A 14,674-nucleotide genomic window follows, 5' to 3' on the forward strand; every position below is an offset into this window, starting at 1 on the left:
ACATGTCCCGGCAAATTTCAACCATGGGAAGAAGAGAACCTACAATTAAGCCACGAAGAAGAGTTTGGTGAATGCATCTCTGGCTCTTCTGGTCAGATGCTAGAGATATAGTCCCAAGCCACCCAGAAGCAGCTCACCTGCCTAAACAGTTATCCATCATTGACCTTTCCAATTAAGACCAATTGCTTCCTTTCAAAGCTCTCCATGATTATCAATTAAAGCCTTTTTAGCTACTTTCATACAATTTTAGATCTGAAAAGATTTTTGGATCATTTAATTCAAATTCTTTGTTGTATAAAGAGTGGAAACTGAGGGCAGAGTTCTTTTGGTTAAGGGCAAGCAAGAGCTTTGAAGTTAGATGGAAAGGGGTATAAAAACTGGCTCAGCCACATACTAGCTGGGGGACCTTTGACCAAATGTTTATCCTCAAAGAGCCCCATTCCACCTACAAAAAGAAGGCAGTACACCAGTTCTCTGGGATTTTATAAGAATTTTTGAAAGGATAATAAACATAAGGAATGGGCACATATTAGATGTTCAGTAAAGTTCTGCTGTTTCCCCCATTTTCCTGTGCCCTCCAATTCACCCCAGCACTTTGATACTGGACAAAAGCAGTGTGTTCTCTGCCCGGTGCACCTAACAGCCAATCTATACCACCAGGATTTCAAAGAAAGAAAAAGTTTAATAATATGCATGAAGCAGGAGAGGAAAAGCCTGCCTTCCGGAGTCTAAGGAGTTCAGGGTTTTTATGGATTCAAACCAGGGGAACGGAGTTGTTACCATTACAACAGTAAGTATAAACAGAGCTAAAACTAGGCTAGACTCACCACTACAATAGTACCTGTAAACAGGGCCGAGACTGGCTATAATAACCATTGTAACAGTAAGTATAAACTAGGGTGAAACTAGTTGAGTTTCAGTTATTTCAGGTATTAACTTCTGTCTATTCTACAATATGGAAAGAAAACCATCTATATAGTGATTCAGCAATCATAATCATTTGTTCATTCTTGATTTCTCAGTTACATTTCCCCTCTTTTCTCCTCAGAGAGGTACAGCTTAGCAGAGGTACAGCTTCCTCACCTTCCACCACTCTCAACCCCCTGCAGTCAGCACCTGCCCCTCCCATGCCACCTTCACCCGAGGACAGTGCTCTTTGGTCATAATCTCATTTGACTTGGGACAGCGGACACTGCCGCCTTGGCTGAAACCTCCCCTCCCTGATCCCTCGGGACACAGCCACACACTTCTTGGCTTCTTCTCCCACCTTCCTGAGATTTCACTCCGTCTCTCTCTGCATGACTTCTACTTTTCTCCTCTCCTCCCTTTCCACCACTCTTGCATTTCCCACGTAAGGTTCCTGCCCCCAAAGCTCCCTGATGGTCTCTGTCTCCTCCAAACCACTCACCAACCTGCCACCAGAGCAGGCATCTAAAATATGCATCTGACCATGTCACCCCCTTCCTTTAAATTCTTCAAGGACTCCCCACCTATTACTACTACCTGCTACTCCCCTTACTATCAGATGCTCCTGAAATGTCTTCCAACCTGCAATTCCTCTCCAGCAGCATGCTCTCTTGTTTTTTAGGTCTTTGCATATGTTTTTTCCTCTGCCTGGAACCCTCTCCTTACTCCCAAGTCCCATTCATTTCAATAACTCAGTTCTGAGTGTCTAGGTGGCTTTCTCCAACCCCATGACACAGACTGAGAAACGGGGTCCGTGTGGCTCTGGGTTATAACCGCCTACATGTGATGCCTATTGTATTGGGACGCAGCCCACTGGGCAAGGCAAAACTCGGCCTTGGCATTGCATTCCAATCGGGTATCATGGGACCAAGCACAGTATCCGATACACAGTAGGTGCGCAGCAACGCTGACTGAAAACTGAAGTGTGGGAAGGGACACAGCCACGGGGGTGGCTGAGGGAAAGGTTAGAGCCAGTCTCCCTTCACTGTTTCCCTTCTATCTTGAGATTTTTATTTTAAACATTGCAGTCTCACTTCACTTCTTTTACCTACAAAGATTTGTTTTTGTTTGTCTGTTTTTTAATTTAAAAGAGACCTTAAAAAACCACCTTTTTAAGAAATACAACTTCTATTTCATATATAGTCTATTCCAAGTTTGTACCTATTTGGAGCAGGTTGTCTACCTTGACATTACAGAGAAAGTACACACAAACAGGTGGGACACAAATGACACTTTTAAAAGGAAGAATATGTTGCCAGCTGCCCCCCAAGTAGCTAAGAGGGAAAAACATGCTAGAAAAAGAGTCTAAAATATCTACTGTTTAGTCTGACTGTTAATACTGTTTATCCAAGAACAAATTTGTTAAAGTATAATCCAATCCTATAAACTTATCTGAAAAATGAAACTATATATACCTCTCTTAACAATCTTCAAAGGGACGACAATGGCTTTCAGACCAGAGCAGGAATAATAAAAAAAAAACAACTGCAATCTCTTAGACTGTTTTATTTAAGCACAAACAAGAGGAAAATATCCTCCTCACCCCACCACCACCTTCTTAAACCTATAGTTATGAAAGATACAACACGTAGTTCAAAATATCTTTAATGGCAATATCCAAAAACATCACAAGATATTTTCCCCTTATAAGTCTATGTTTGTGGCTCCCACTCTCTGTACTTCATTCTGTTTCCAGATGTAGAAAAATCCCAGGAGAGACGACAGGACTATTTGGAGGTTCCCCCAGAAAGGGTGTTCTCTTCGGGAGGCCCTAAAGACAAAGCAGCCACTTAAGGTAGCTTCTCCACGTTGGCACGATGGACAGCTTGGGCTGGATGGTTCTTGGTGGCCTGGGCTGGGCTGGTCCTGTGCAGCATCCCAGGCCTCCATCCACCAGAAGCCAGTAGCAGCCCCCCACCCGCACCCCCACCAGCCAGACAGGGGGCTGCACCAAGGCAAAACAGGAAATGAGAACTTGGGAGTCAGATAGGGCAGAGAAGTGTTGCTGAGACTCAACTATGAAAGCAAGGCCTCTGAAAGTGGTGACTTTCCTTCCCAAGAAAACAGCTCACCTCCCAAATCTTCCCTTCACAGAAAGCGTGGAAGAAGACACAATCACAAAGGCAGAACACATTCATATTTTCAAATGCCTTATTTGCTCCCTCTAGATACTCTGTAACTGATCCTTAAATCTCTTTCATCTTTAAAAACAGAGGAAAAACCCTTTAGTCAATTACTTCAGTGCTTCCCCCACCCTATCAAGCAGAAGCCTAGTAACTGGGGCTCTCCACAAAGAGCTAAAAGGTCAGCCATGGAGAAATCTGGGGATCCCCAGAGAGGAAGTGACTTCCATCCTTAAATTTCCTTTGTAAGAATCAGGAGGTTCTACACTTCTTCAATTCCGCTCCTTTATTTTATAAACCATAGATATGTTTGCTATTGAAGACCTCTAAACACCCAGTAGAATCAGGGGAAGACACTCATGAAGAACTTTCAAAAAAGCAATAATCACATCTCTGAAAAGTGGGAATGACAGAGAGTAAAAAATCAAAAAAGGTAAAACAGAATGGAAAGAAGACTAGGAACTAAGGAGTTTCAGTTTCAGTTTTCAGTCTTTGCTTAGAGTTTCAAATATGGCAGCATTAAATTAAAACATCAGCTGTTTCAATTGTTCATATTTCCTGAAATCGCTAGAAATAACTAACAGTGCTATAAACCAGGGCTGCACTGTCCTGTAAATCAGAAAATTCTTAAGAAAAAGGGTGTTTCTATGTAAACAGCATTTGGGAAACTACTCTTATCGATGTTCATAAAATGGGAGGGAAAATGCAAACAAGAACATCACCTGGCCAACTACAAAGCGGAGGAGAATGTTCCGGTCCAGCCAGCACATAAAGGATCAACAAACCAACCCACGTTAAAACCCTTGACGAAAAGGGAGGTTAGGCCTTGAATGATTAACATATCCTATAATATCCATTACCAGAGAGGTTGAGATGGGGTGAGTTGTTTTGTTTTGTTATTTTTTTTAAAGCACCAGCTTGAGAAACGAGAGACGAGTGCTAGACTCAGCTTAGGCTAGCTAAGCTCAGTGATTTGGCAGCCTCATGTCACTCTTGGCCCCAATTTTCTCTTGGCCCCAATTTTCACATCCGTAAAAACAACTGGAGTATGAATGAGTCCTTCCCTGTTTCATTCACTCATTCATGCACTCATGAAACAAACACTATTCCAGGTGCTGGGGAAAGGGCAGTAAGCAAAAAAGAGGCAAAATAATGCCCCAATAGAGCTTATATTCCAGATCACAAAATTTATTTTAAATCAGTGCCTTTCAAACTATGGGTTGTGAGGTCAATTTTGCAGCACCAGATGAGCATTTTAAAAAGGAGAAAGAGAATACAATAGTTGAATATCCCAGAGTCCATTATATATAGTAAGAATAAGGTCTGTTTCATAAATTTTGTTTCAGTCATACCTAGATATTTGTATGTATGAGGCTTCCAGGTTAAAAGGTATAAGGCATTTCTGAATGTGGGTAGGAGCCAAGAGTTTAAAAGTCTCTTTCTGTTCCAACCACTCATCCCCTTCTTCATTCCAATTGTTTCTTAGGATCAGCCCCACCTATAGTTTAAATTTCATTACTTTCTCATTTGTTCATGATGGCATTTGGGATAAATATCAAAAAATATGTTTGTTCAGATCAATTTTCCCAACCTTTCTGAATAAGACTCCTTTTAACATCAGTCATTTTGGGGCACTTTTTGTCTGCAGATTAGATACATAGTGGCCAACAGCCACATGAATTTTTTTTAATGCAGTTTTATTGATATATTCACACACCACACAAACCATCCAAAGTTATCATTCACTGGCTCACAGTAGCATCACGTAGTTGTGCACACAACCCCATGATCAATTTTAGAACATTTTCATTACTCCAGAAAAGAAAAAGAAAAAGAAAAAAGAAAACACAAATCCTCCCATGCCACTTATTGCCCTCCCCCCCATTATTGACCCATAGTATTGGTATAGCACATTTGTTACTGTTGATGAAACAGAATTACCAGTAACTATAGTCCAGAGTTTGCAATAGGTACATTTTTTTTCCCATCTAACACTCTATTATTATCACCTTGTAGTAGTGTCATATATTTGTTCTAGTTCACAAAAGTACTTTTAATATTTGTAGTAAATCACAGACTCTGTCCACCACAAGATTCACTGTGTTATACATTCCCATCTTTCAACCTCCAACTTGCCTTCTGGTGACATACATGACTTTAAACTCCCCCTTTCCACCACACTCACACACCATTTAGCACTGTTAATATTTTCACAGTAATGTGCTACCGTTACCTCTGTCCATGTCCAAATTTTTAAGTTCAACCTAGTTAAACCATTCAGCATGAACTTTTAAATGTATTTTTAATGTATCTCCATCTTGGAGCCTCTACATATAAATACAAACACACGGACAAGAGATGTTACTCATTCTGTGTATATATTATTCCTTTCATCTATGCTCCAAGCTTGGTGCTCAGAATTGCAGTTTCGTGTGCCCTGAAGTACACAGACAGTAATCACTGTTCTAGATTCCCACTTTTATTTGGATATTTTAGAATTGCAGTGTTCGTATTAGATGACTGCTTACGGTGGTTTCTGTTTGTTTTAATGCCCCCTCTCCAGCCTCCTTTTCAGTTAAAGAAACCTACTAAAGCTGAGCACTAGTGCACACCCAGGTTTGCTTTTAATTGTTGTTCATTTGTTTTTTAATTCCATGACCCCAGGCTCCTAAGGACTACTACTAGGAATTGGGAAGACGATTCTTCAAAATGTGCCTAGAAACATACCCAATCCTACAATTGCCTTTGTTTTAACAAAAACACCTGAAGGCAGTAATGACTGTAACTGAAAGAGGTGACAGGAGGTGAGGCAGATGCAAGGCGAGTGGGAAGAAACCTAAAAGAGCAGACAACTGAAATCCTTCCAGGACTCTCCAGCAGCTCACCAACGGAAGGTTCACCTGAAGTTCCATGACTGCGCCTGTCTTCTTGAAGGTTTCCACGGCCCCTTTTCTCTTTAGGCTTTACTCTCTTATCCAGCCCTAACTTCCCTACTTGTTTTGCTCTTGAAGCATTTCCTGTTCATAAGAATTAGAAGTTAGAATACATGATATCCTTCTAAGAGCTAGGCATCGAGAAGATTCTAGCCCACTCTGTTACAGAAGCCCAAAGTGGACCACGTAGACCAGGAAAAAACATCCAGGTGAAAAGCTTCCTAGCAATCTGACTACCCATCAGACATCTAGCTGCCTACCAGCCCCAACTTCTAGAGACCAGCTCCAGCCCCTCTGTTATTTAAAACATTTTTCCCTTCCTGAAAATCCAAACTGTATCCCCAAAGGTGGCTACCAATTGCAACCTATAGACAGTTGCTTTAGCCCATACCCCATTGTCAGCAAACAAACAGACCTAAAATATTTACAGCTAGGTTTTTTTATGCTGCATCTTTTTTTCTTATTTACTCATTTTTATGCTTAAAAAGAGCAAAATCTGGCCTGTCCTTCATTAATTAAAAAAAAAAAAATTAACTTCCAAGAAAACCTGGCTGCTTTTCTGGCAAGTTACAGAAATCACTGAAACATCTCCCAGCTTTTAGCTATAAAATGAGGGAACTGGCCTGAATGATTATAAGCCTGCTTCTGGCTTTCTGCCGCCCTGTTCCAGTAAGATCCTCACTGACTAGCCCTTGGCCTTCAGAACAGTCGCCTGGTGGCATGCATGAAGGAATACTGCTTCCAAAGGTACAAGCCTAAGTTCTTCTTCTAAAACATCTCTTGCCTTGGTATTTATTTATGCCATTCTCAGTATTCCAAAACAAAATCCAGGATTATCCATTAGCAGTATCTTAAATTTAGTCAGTACTGCAGACGCATAAGCCTCATTTTACCAAAGAGGAATTACACAACTGGAAACAAAAACCTTCAGATTTCTCCTTGATATTTATCAGCTCACTGAACTCAAAGTAATCAGAAGAACCCTAATGCCTCTATAAATAACACTAACTTTAAACATCAAAGTTCCCATTATACATATATTATAGTTAACGAGCCATCTCTCTCTCTGCTTTGAATCTCTTAGCTTTGTTAACTAATTTCAACACAGCAACATTCTGCACATCTTGATACTAATAATTTTAAAGCCAGGCAAACCCCAAGTCACACCTAGGTTTTTATTACAGCAAACTTTACAAAATTAGGAATTACCACATTTCTGAAGAGTAGGTGATCCGGGTGGAGATGGATTTCCACTAGGAGACAAGTAGAGATAGTTTTGGTTCATTCCTTTGTCAAAATCAAATGGTGACTGGTAGTCCTCATACAAATCCATCTCTCTAGAATCCGTTCAAGACAAATGCAGAATGCATGGTTCTGGAACCACCGAGTATCATTCTTCAGCTGAGTCCCGCTTTGGCCACATTCTCTGAGTTCTCTGCATGGGGCACATTGTTGAGGAAATGCACCCTGGACTTAAGGAACCTGCCTTCCCAGCCCAGGTGCTGCAGTTCTTTCCAGCAGCCTGCACGCCCTCGGGACAAGCAGACAGGGCAGACTTGTTTAATAAATGACCTGCCCCAAACAATCTTAGGAGAGGCAGTTAATTTCAGTCAACAATGACCAGCCTGGGCAGGGTAGGAGAGCTTCTTCAGCAAACAAATGAGGGCCAGGTTCTGTAGTATCACCCCAGTGTACAACAGTCCAAGCAAATGTCAGACCCCAGCAGAGTTACAATAAGAAACTACGATTTATTTTCTTTTTAACTAGTCAGCTGACCACAACTACATCAGGGCAGGCTTAATCTTCTAGGACAAGGAAGGATTACGAGTCAGTAATCTCCTACAAATGCCATCTGGGTGATACTTTTTTCCACCCCGGATTACAGTACAATTCTGAAAGCCAGACTTTCTGCTTTAGGCAATCAGCTTTCTAAGCACAACTTGGTATAGAAATAAAACAATCTTTCATTACTTTCGCTCAAGGAGAGTCTGTACCAAAAATTTCAGTTTGTTTTCTCTCTTCCTTCCTTTCCTTTTCTTTTCTGGAAGGATGGTGCCATTCTATGGATTGAGGAGACTCAAGTTCGAAAGTAAAGCTACCAGTATCCCTGTACCTCCTTTGTGTAACCAAAGCCATGGCAGGTGCTGCAATAAACCCCTGTGCAAACACACAGGAAAAATGGGTTTTCCTTTGTACAGCAAGTCCTGCAGGGACTGGGCCACAATTAGCTTGTAAAACAACATTTTAAAGTCACTTAATTAGCAGAACTTTTCTAAATTAAATATAGCCTTTGCTCACATGCTGGTCCTAGCAGTTGCTACTGGTTTTGCCCCACTTGGCTTATCTAATTTAAGGAAGTAAAAATAAAGGTGCGCCTCCTTAGGTAGACAATGGTCTTTCCCACATAATAAAAAAAAAAAGCAGTGTTCTCACTTTTCAGATTCGCCCGATAAAAAGGGAACTCAATATACCCTCCCTGGATTATAAATAAACATGCAACCTGGTATGTTTTAAGCCTTACAAATAAATCTGTGTGTCTAGCCTATGAAATATACATGCAACAAGATATTCTACCTCATCTCAAGATTCATACTCTATATTTTCCTTTAGTCTTATGCTGTACTCTATTTTCCTTATGCCATTTTATTGAGCTACATCCACATACCATACAAACCACCCAAAGTATACAATCACTGGCTGCACTCTATTTTTGTTAAGACTTTATCTAATTTTTCTAATAACCTAAAAAAAATCAATATGTGTTTTTCTCCTAAAAGATACCAAAATGTGGGCAACTTTTTATGTTCCTTCTATATTTAGCAATAGACTAAATGGGTTCTTTTTTAAATTGTTATTTGAAAGAGTGAATTGCCTGATTTCCTTGAATCCAGGGTCTCTCTTACCGTGATAGGGCATGAACTGTAGTTTTTGGTTATTGGGTTCCCTGGCCCTCTCCAGAGTCTCTTCAACGGAAAAAGCATCTCCCCAGGAGTTCTTCCTCCCAGAGCCAAAGGTTTTGGAAGGTAATTAATACAGATACACACACAATGCAAGCCACAGCCATCTCCAAATATCTGACCACCCCTCAAAAGCTCTACGCCTCAGTGTTGCCATCCATGCTGCAGCCACTGTCTGAAATGTCACCTCTTTTTTGCTTGGCAAACTCATTCATCCTTCTCAGCAACTAACGGGGTGGTGCCTGCAGATCTCCCCTTCAGGGCAGGCTCCGCACTCTCTGCTGTGGTACCTACCCAGAAGTGGAATGAAAAATACACAGAAGGGCTTATGCAGGCATCAAATGTCTTTTAACCAGGGATTCAGAATTTAAGTAACGTCTAAAATTTTTATTCTGTCTGCTTAGATGCAATCTTAGACCTGTCATGTAACATCCTGCTTCTTTCTACCAGTTGTAGTTCTCAATTTCTCTAGTCAGATCCCAGTCAAGACACTCTGGCACGTGAGAAAAGTGAGAACAAAGGACCAAGGGAAGAAAAGCATGGAGTATGTTAATGGGATGCCAAAAATTCAATGGACTCAAGACGCACATACGAAGAGCAGAGTTGTGAAAAACAGCGATAACAATGTAGCTTGGTGACCAACCATTAAGGACCTTGAATGACAACGTTTATACTTAATATAATCCTAATTACGTAGAATGTGCACCAAAAAAACCAACCAGCCAAAGGAGAAAAACAACAACAACAACAACAAAACCCAACACTGAATTTTTCTGAGCCAGGCAGAGAGAGGATAAAAAGTACGTTTAATAAAGATGACTGTGGAAATGGTTTAAGGATGGGGAGGAGACTCAGGCTGTTGGTACAGTCCAGGCAGAGGGAAAGAAGCCTCTGTACCAGAGGAAGCTCTTTTCTCTTACACGAGTCGATACTTCCGGCTGTGGTTTACTTACTTGGCCTCTGAAAGGGAGAGCCAGGTAAGATTTGGTCATGCCCTGCTGGACATTTCCACATGGCTTTTCCAAAAATACTTCAAAATCAACATGCAAAAGACTGAATTCACTGGTTTTACTCCAAATCTAATTTTCCCCATGATATTCCTACCTCTAAAGTCCCCATCCCTGAGCCAGCCAGGCCTGCCATCAGAGGAAACACTCCCAAGTCCTCCCCCTCTAGGAGGAGGCACCAGGAGTGGACCCTGGCACATGCAGAATGGGCCTTCCGTCCTTTCCCTCTTTTCTACTGTCACTGACCACACCCGACTTCAGACTCATCTGGAGTGTTCTAGGAGAGACCAGGCCTGACTACACTGTGGTTTCCTGTTTTGTCTATTTAGCATCCTCTTTCCACTGAGGGATTTCAGCTCACCTGTTCCACAGGGTTCTGAAGGGAGGGTCTACCATGGTTTGCACCTGTCCCCTGGCTTTAAGGGTGGGCCTGGGCTTCAGATCCTGTCCCTGCAGACATGCCATGCCCTCGTCCACAGGGGACGGCCTGAGGGTAGACATCCGAGGACACAGCACCAATCAGAGGCCCCCCCTGACATTTAAGAGTAACGGATGAGAGTGGCTCTTCCCTGTACCCTGAGCTGCTGGACGTGGGTCTGGAGAGGCCAGGGCTCCTTTCCTCCTCATGCCAACTGTCAAGAGAACCTGAGATTATCAGTGCTGAAACTGGGATGGGCGGGAAGGAGAAACAGAAACAGCTAGGAGATGATCCAGCAGCAGCTGAACTCCTAGGTCCAAGCGACCCCTGGGCTTCCCACCTATTAAATGAATAAGTTTCTGTTCTATTTCACTTATGGTTGGAGGTGGATTCTATCCTTTGAACAGAAAGAGTCCTATGCCACTACCTTCCAAACATATTTCCCACTATTCTGACACCATGATTAAGACACACTTGACTTTACGGTTTCTTAAACACATCATTAACTTTGTCTAGACAATTCTCTCAAACACATCCCTATATTTTTACCTGTCAAATTCCCATCCATTTATCAAGCTCTATTTAAACAAATCAAATGCAAATGATAAACATACAAGGGATGTTCGTTGTAGTGTTATCTAAAATGGAAAAGTAAACAATACAAAAACCTATTAAAAGTGTATTATTTAAATGCAAACAGAACATGCATATAATAGAAAATTATGCAAACACTAATAGGATGATGTGTATTTTTTACATGGAAAAATATTCTGGATACATTTAATAAACAAAGCAAGTTTGAAAACTGTTTGTATTGTATGTTCCATATTTGTTTAACAATTGAAGACAGAGACAGAGATCAACCAACCAAAAATGGGCAGAAAGAAAAATTCATGTCTTAAACTGGCCCAGAAAAGTGCTCATGCACTGCACTGCCAGCAGAGGGAGTGCTCGGGCAGCTCAGAAGTCAACTCCGTGTAACCAGAAAAGTTATTAACTGCAGAGTAATAACCCATTAGTTAACTCATGTTATTGCAAATGGAAATAGGAGTAGGTACAAATGACCATAAAGAAAACTAAGTTTCTGTCTGCCTATTCACACATCACTCAAATACGTCCAGATAGATTCTTCCCAAACTTGAAAGACACTTATGGGTCAATCTGATTTAAAAACTGTATGACATACACAAGATTTACTGAAACCGACAATGTGGCTGCCCAGGGGGAGAGGCTGTCACAGGTGCTCAGACACTGTGGATGTCACAGTGACCTGTGCTGAGGAGCCAGCTTGAAGGGGTTCCCACTAGCCAAATATGGGACAATCTGACCAGCAACATAATTAAAGAAGCAATGAATGCTAAACCCTGAAAAAATAGGAATCCATGAGTCCAGGCAAATAATGGATATATAAATATTGAGAGAGAAGGAAGACTCTTATTGAAGAATGCCAGGTGCAGACCATCATCATAAAGACTCAGGCAAAAATCATCAACGGATGCGAAACTACGGAGAAATTCTGATGAAGAGCAGGATATCTGCATAGTCTTAAAGTGCCTCCTCACAGATTAATTATTTGTCACAAGGGGAATACAGCAAGTACACGCAGAGAAAGTGGACGCAACTGGACGGATGACCCACCTTACCCTCACCATTGAGAGGTGACGGGCAAGGCGTGTCTTCAGATGCAGCACCCTGAGCACCCCTGCAGGATTCCAGCTAGGAATATGTAATGTGAAAACAACCAGGAGGAAACATCAAACAAATTAAAAATGAGGAGGGTTCTATTTTTAAAAGGGGAGGGGCTGCACTGTTAAAAAAAAAAAACATCAATGTCATAAAAGACAAAGAAAGGCTGTGCAATGATCTACATTAAAGGAGACAAATGACAACTAAAGATCATATCTGATCTTAGACTGGATTCTGTACTGAAGAGAAAAAAGAAATTCTATAAAGGACATTATTGGCCAGTTGAAAAAAATTGGAATATGATGGTAGATTAGAAAAAGTATTATATCAGTATTAAATTTACTGAAGTTGATAACTCCACTGTGGTTATATAAGACAATACCCCTCTTTTTAGGAAATACAAACCAAAGCATTTAGGGGTAATAGGCTATGATGCATGCAACTTCCTCTCAAATGGGTAAGGAAAAAAATTATGGGTATGTGAATGTATACACACACACACATACATACACAAACACAAAGAAAATGATAAAACAAATGGGATAAAATGTTAACGGTGCATGTAGGTAAACAGTATGCACATGCTCTTTGTACTATTCTTACTCTCACACCCTTTTTGTAAATTTGAAATTATTTCCGAATAAAAGAGCTTTTAAATGACTGAGAAGAACTCTGCTGCCTCTGAGCAAGTATCCTGGAAGGAGGGGAGCAGAAGGGAGCAGGCCACTCTCTACAGCAGTAATGAGGGGAAGTGGGACAACGGGACTGAGCTACGGCCAGAGCTTAGCGAGACAGGACACATCGGGGTGCAGAAAGGATTCTCTCCACCTTCCACTGAAGAAAGAGCGGAATTACCCAAACAGTAAAAAGAATTCTCACTGTCACATCCTCTGCTGGTCACATCTTCCCTGAGGATGGTAAGGATGAGAGAGTAGGGAGACTGGGGTGTTAACTGAGGAATTCAAAATGAATTACTGACATACACAGTAATTCCCTATTACAATTGAGGAAACAATATTATAATTATACTATTAACAACAGTCCACAATTTACATTTGGGTTCACTGTATTATACAGTCCTATGGGGGGGGGGGTTCTTATTTTAATTTTGGTAACACATATACAACCTAAAATTTCCCCTTTTCACCACATTCAAATATATTCAGTATTGTTAATTACATTCACCATATTGTGTTTATCATCACCACCATCCATTACCAAAACTTTTCCATCACCCCGAAAAGAAATTCTGTACCAATATAGCATTAACTCCTCATTCCCTACCCCCTAACCCAGCCTCTGGTAACTTACATTCTAATTTCTGACTCCATGAATTTGCTTATTCTAATTATTTCATATCAGTAACATCATAAATACTTGTCTTTTTCTGTCTAACTTAGTTCACCCAACATAACATCTTCAAGGTTCATCCATGTTGTCACATGTATCAAAACTTCATTACTTTTTATGGCTGAGTCATATTCCATTCCGCGTATATGCCACATTTTGTTTATCCATCATCTGTTGATGCACACTTGGCTTGCTTCTGTCTTTTGGCAACTGTGAATAATGCCACTATGAACATCAGTGTGCAAATATCTGCTGAAGTCCCTGCTTTCAGTTCTTGTCAGTATAAACCTAGAAGTGGGATTGTGGAGTCATATAGTAATTCTATACCTAACTTTATGAGGAACTGCCAAACTGTTTTCCACAGTGGCTGCACCATTTCACATTCCTACCAACAATGAACCAGTGTTCCTATTTCTTCACATCCTCTGCAACACTTGTAATTTTCCCTTTTCCTAAGAGTAGTCTTTCTAGTGGGTGTGGAATTGTTCTAGTTTGCTAATGCTGCCGGCATGCAAAACACCAGAAATGGATCAGCTTTTATAAAGGAGGTTTATTTGGTTACACAGTTACAGTCTGAAGGCCATAAAGTGTCCAAGGTAACACATCAGCAATCGGGTACCTTCACTGGAGGATGGCCAATGGTGTCCAGAAAACCTCTGTTAGCTGGGAAGGCATGTGACTGGTGTCTGCTCCAAAGTTCTAGTTTCAAAATGGCTTTCTCCCAGGACATTCCTCTCTAGGCTGTAGTTCCTCTAAAATGTCACTCTCAGTTGCTCTTGGGGCCTTTGTCCTCTCTTAGCTTCTCCAGAGCAAGAGTCTGCTTTCAATAGCCATCTTCAAACTGTCTCTCATCTGCAGCTCCTCTCTCAGCTCCTGTGCTTTCTTCAAAGTGTCCCTCTTGGCTGTAGCTCCTCTCTAAAATGTGATCCTCAGCGCACTGAGTTCCTTCTGTTTGCCAGCTCATTTATATGGCTCCAGTGATTTAATTTAGACCCATCCTGAATGGGAGGGGTTAACACCTCCATGGAAATTATCCAATCAGAGTCATCACCCACAGTTGGGTGGGGCACATCTCCATGGAAACACTCAGAGAATTACAATCTCATCAACACTGATAGGTCTCCCAACACAAGATTACATCAAAGATAATGCCATTTGGGTGGACACAATACATTCAAATTGGCACAGGAATGGTTATTTCATCGTGGTTTTGACTTGCATTTCCCTGATGACC

At 41.2% G+C, this 14,674-nt stretch overlaps 1 protein-coding gene across 7 annotated transcripts in view; it reads right to left on the bottom strand.

Annotated features, from left to right (window-relative positions):
- TPD52 (tumor protein D52) overlaps positions 1–14,674 on the bottom strand; it is a 105,857-nt gene that overhangs the window by 27,947 nt on the left and 63,236 nt on the right. For 2 of the 7 annotated variants that reach the window (XM_037803578.1, XM_037803576.1), the window contains exon 1: positions 7,232–7,532. The exons of 1 other annotated variant lie outside the window; for it this stretch is intronic. In XM_037803578.1, coding sequence (XP_037659506.1) covers positions 7,232–7,355 — 124 coding nt within the window. In that variant the 5' untranslated portion in view covers positions 7,356–7,532. Of the gene's footprint in view, positions 1–7,231; positions 7,545–14,674 lie in introns of those variants that run through there. 4 more of the 7 variants (XM_037803581.1, XM_037803582.1, XM_037803583.1 and 1 more) reach the window with 4 other exon arrangements.

The sequence above is a fragment of the Choloepus didactylus genome, chromosome 14, assembly GCF_015220235.1.
Source record: "Choloepus didactylus isolate mChoDid1 chromosome 14, mChoDid1.pri, whole genome shotgun sequence".
In the NCBI taxonomy this organism is placed as follows: domain Eukaryota; kingdom Metazoa; phylum Chordata; class Mammalia; order Pilosa; family Megalonychidae; genus Choloepus; species Choloepus didactylus.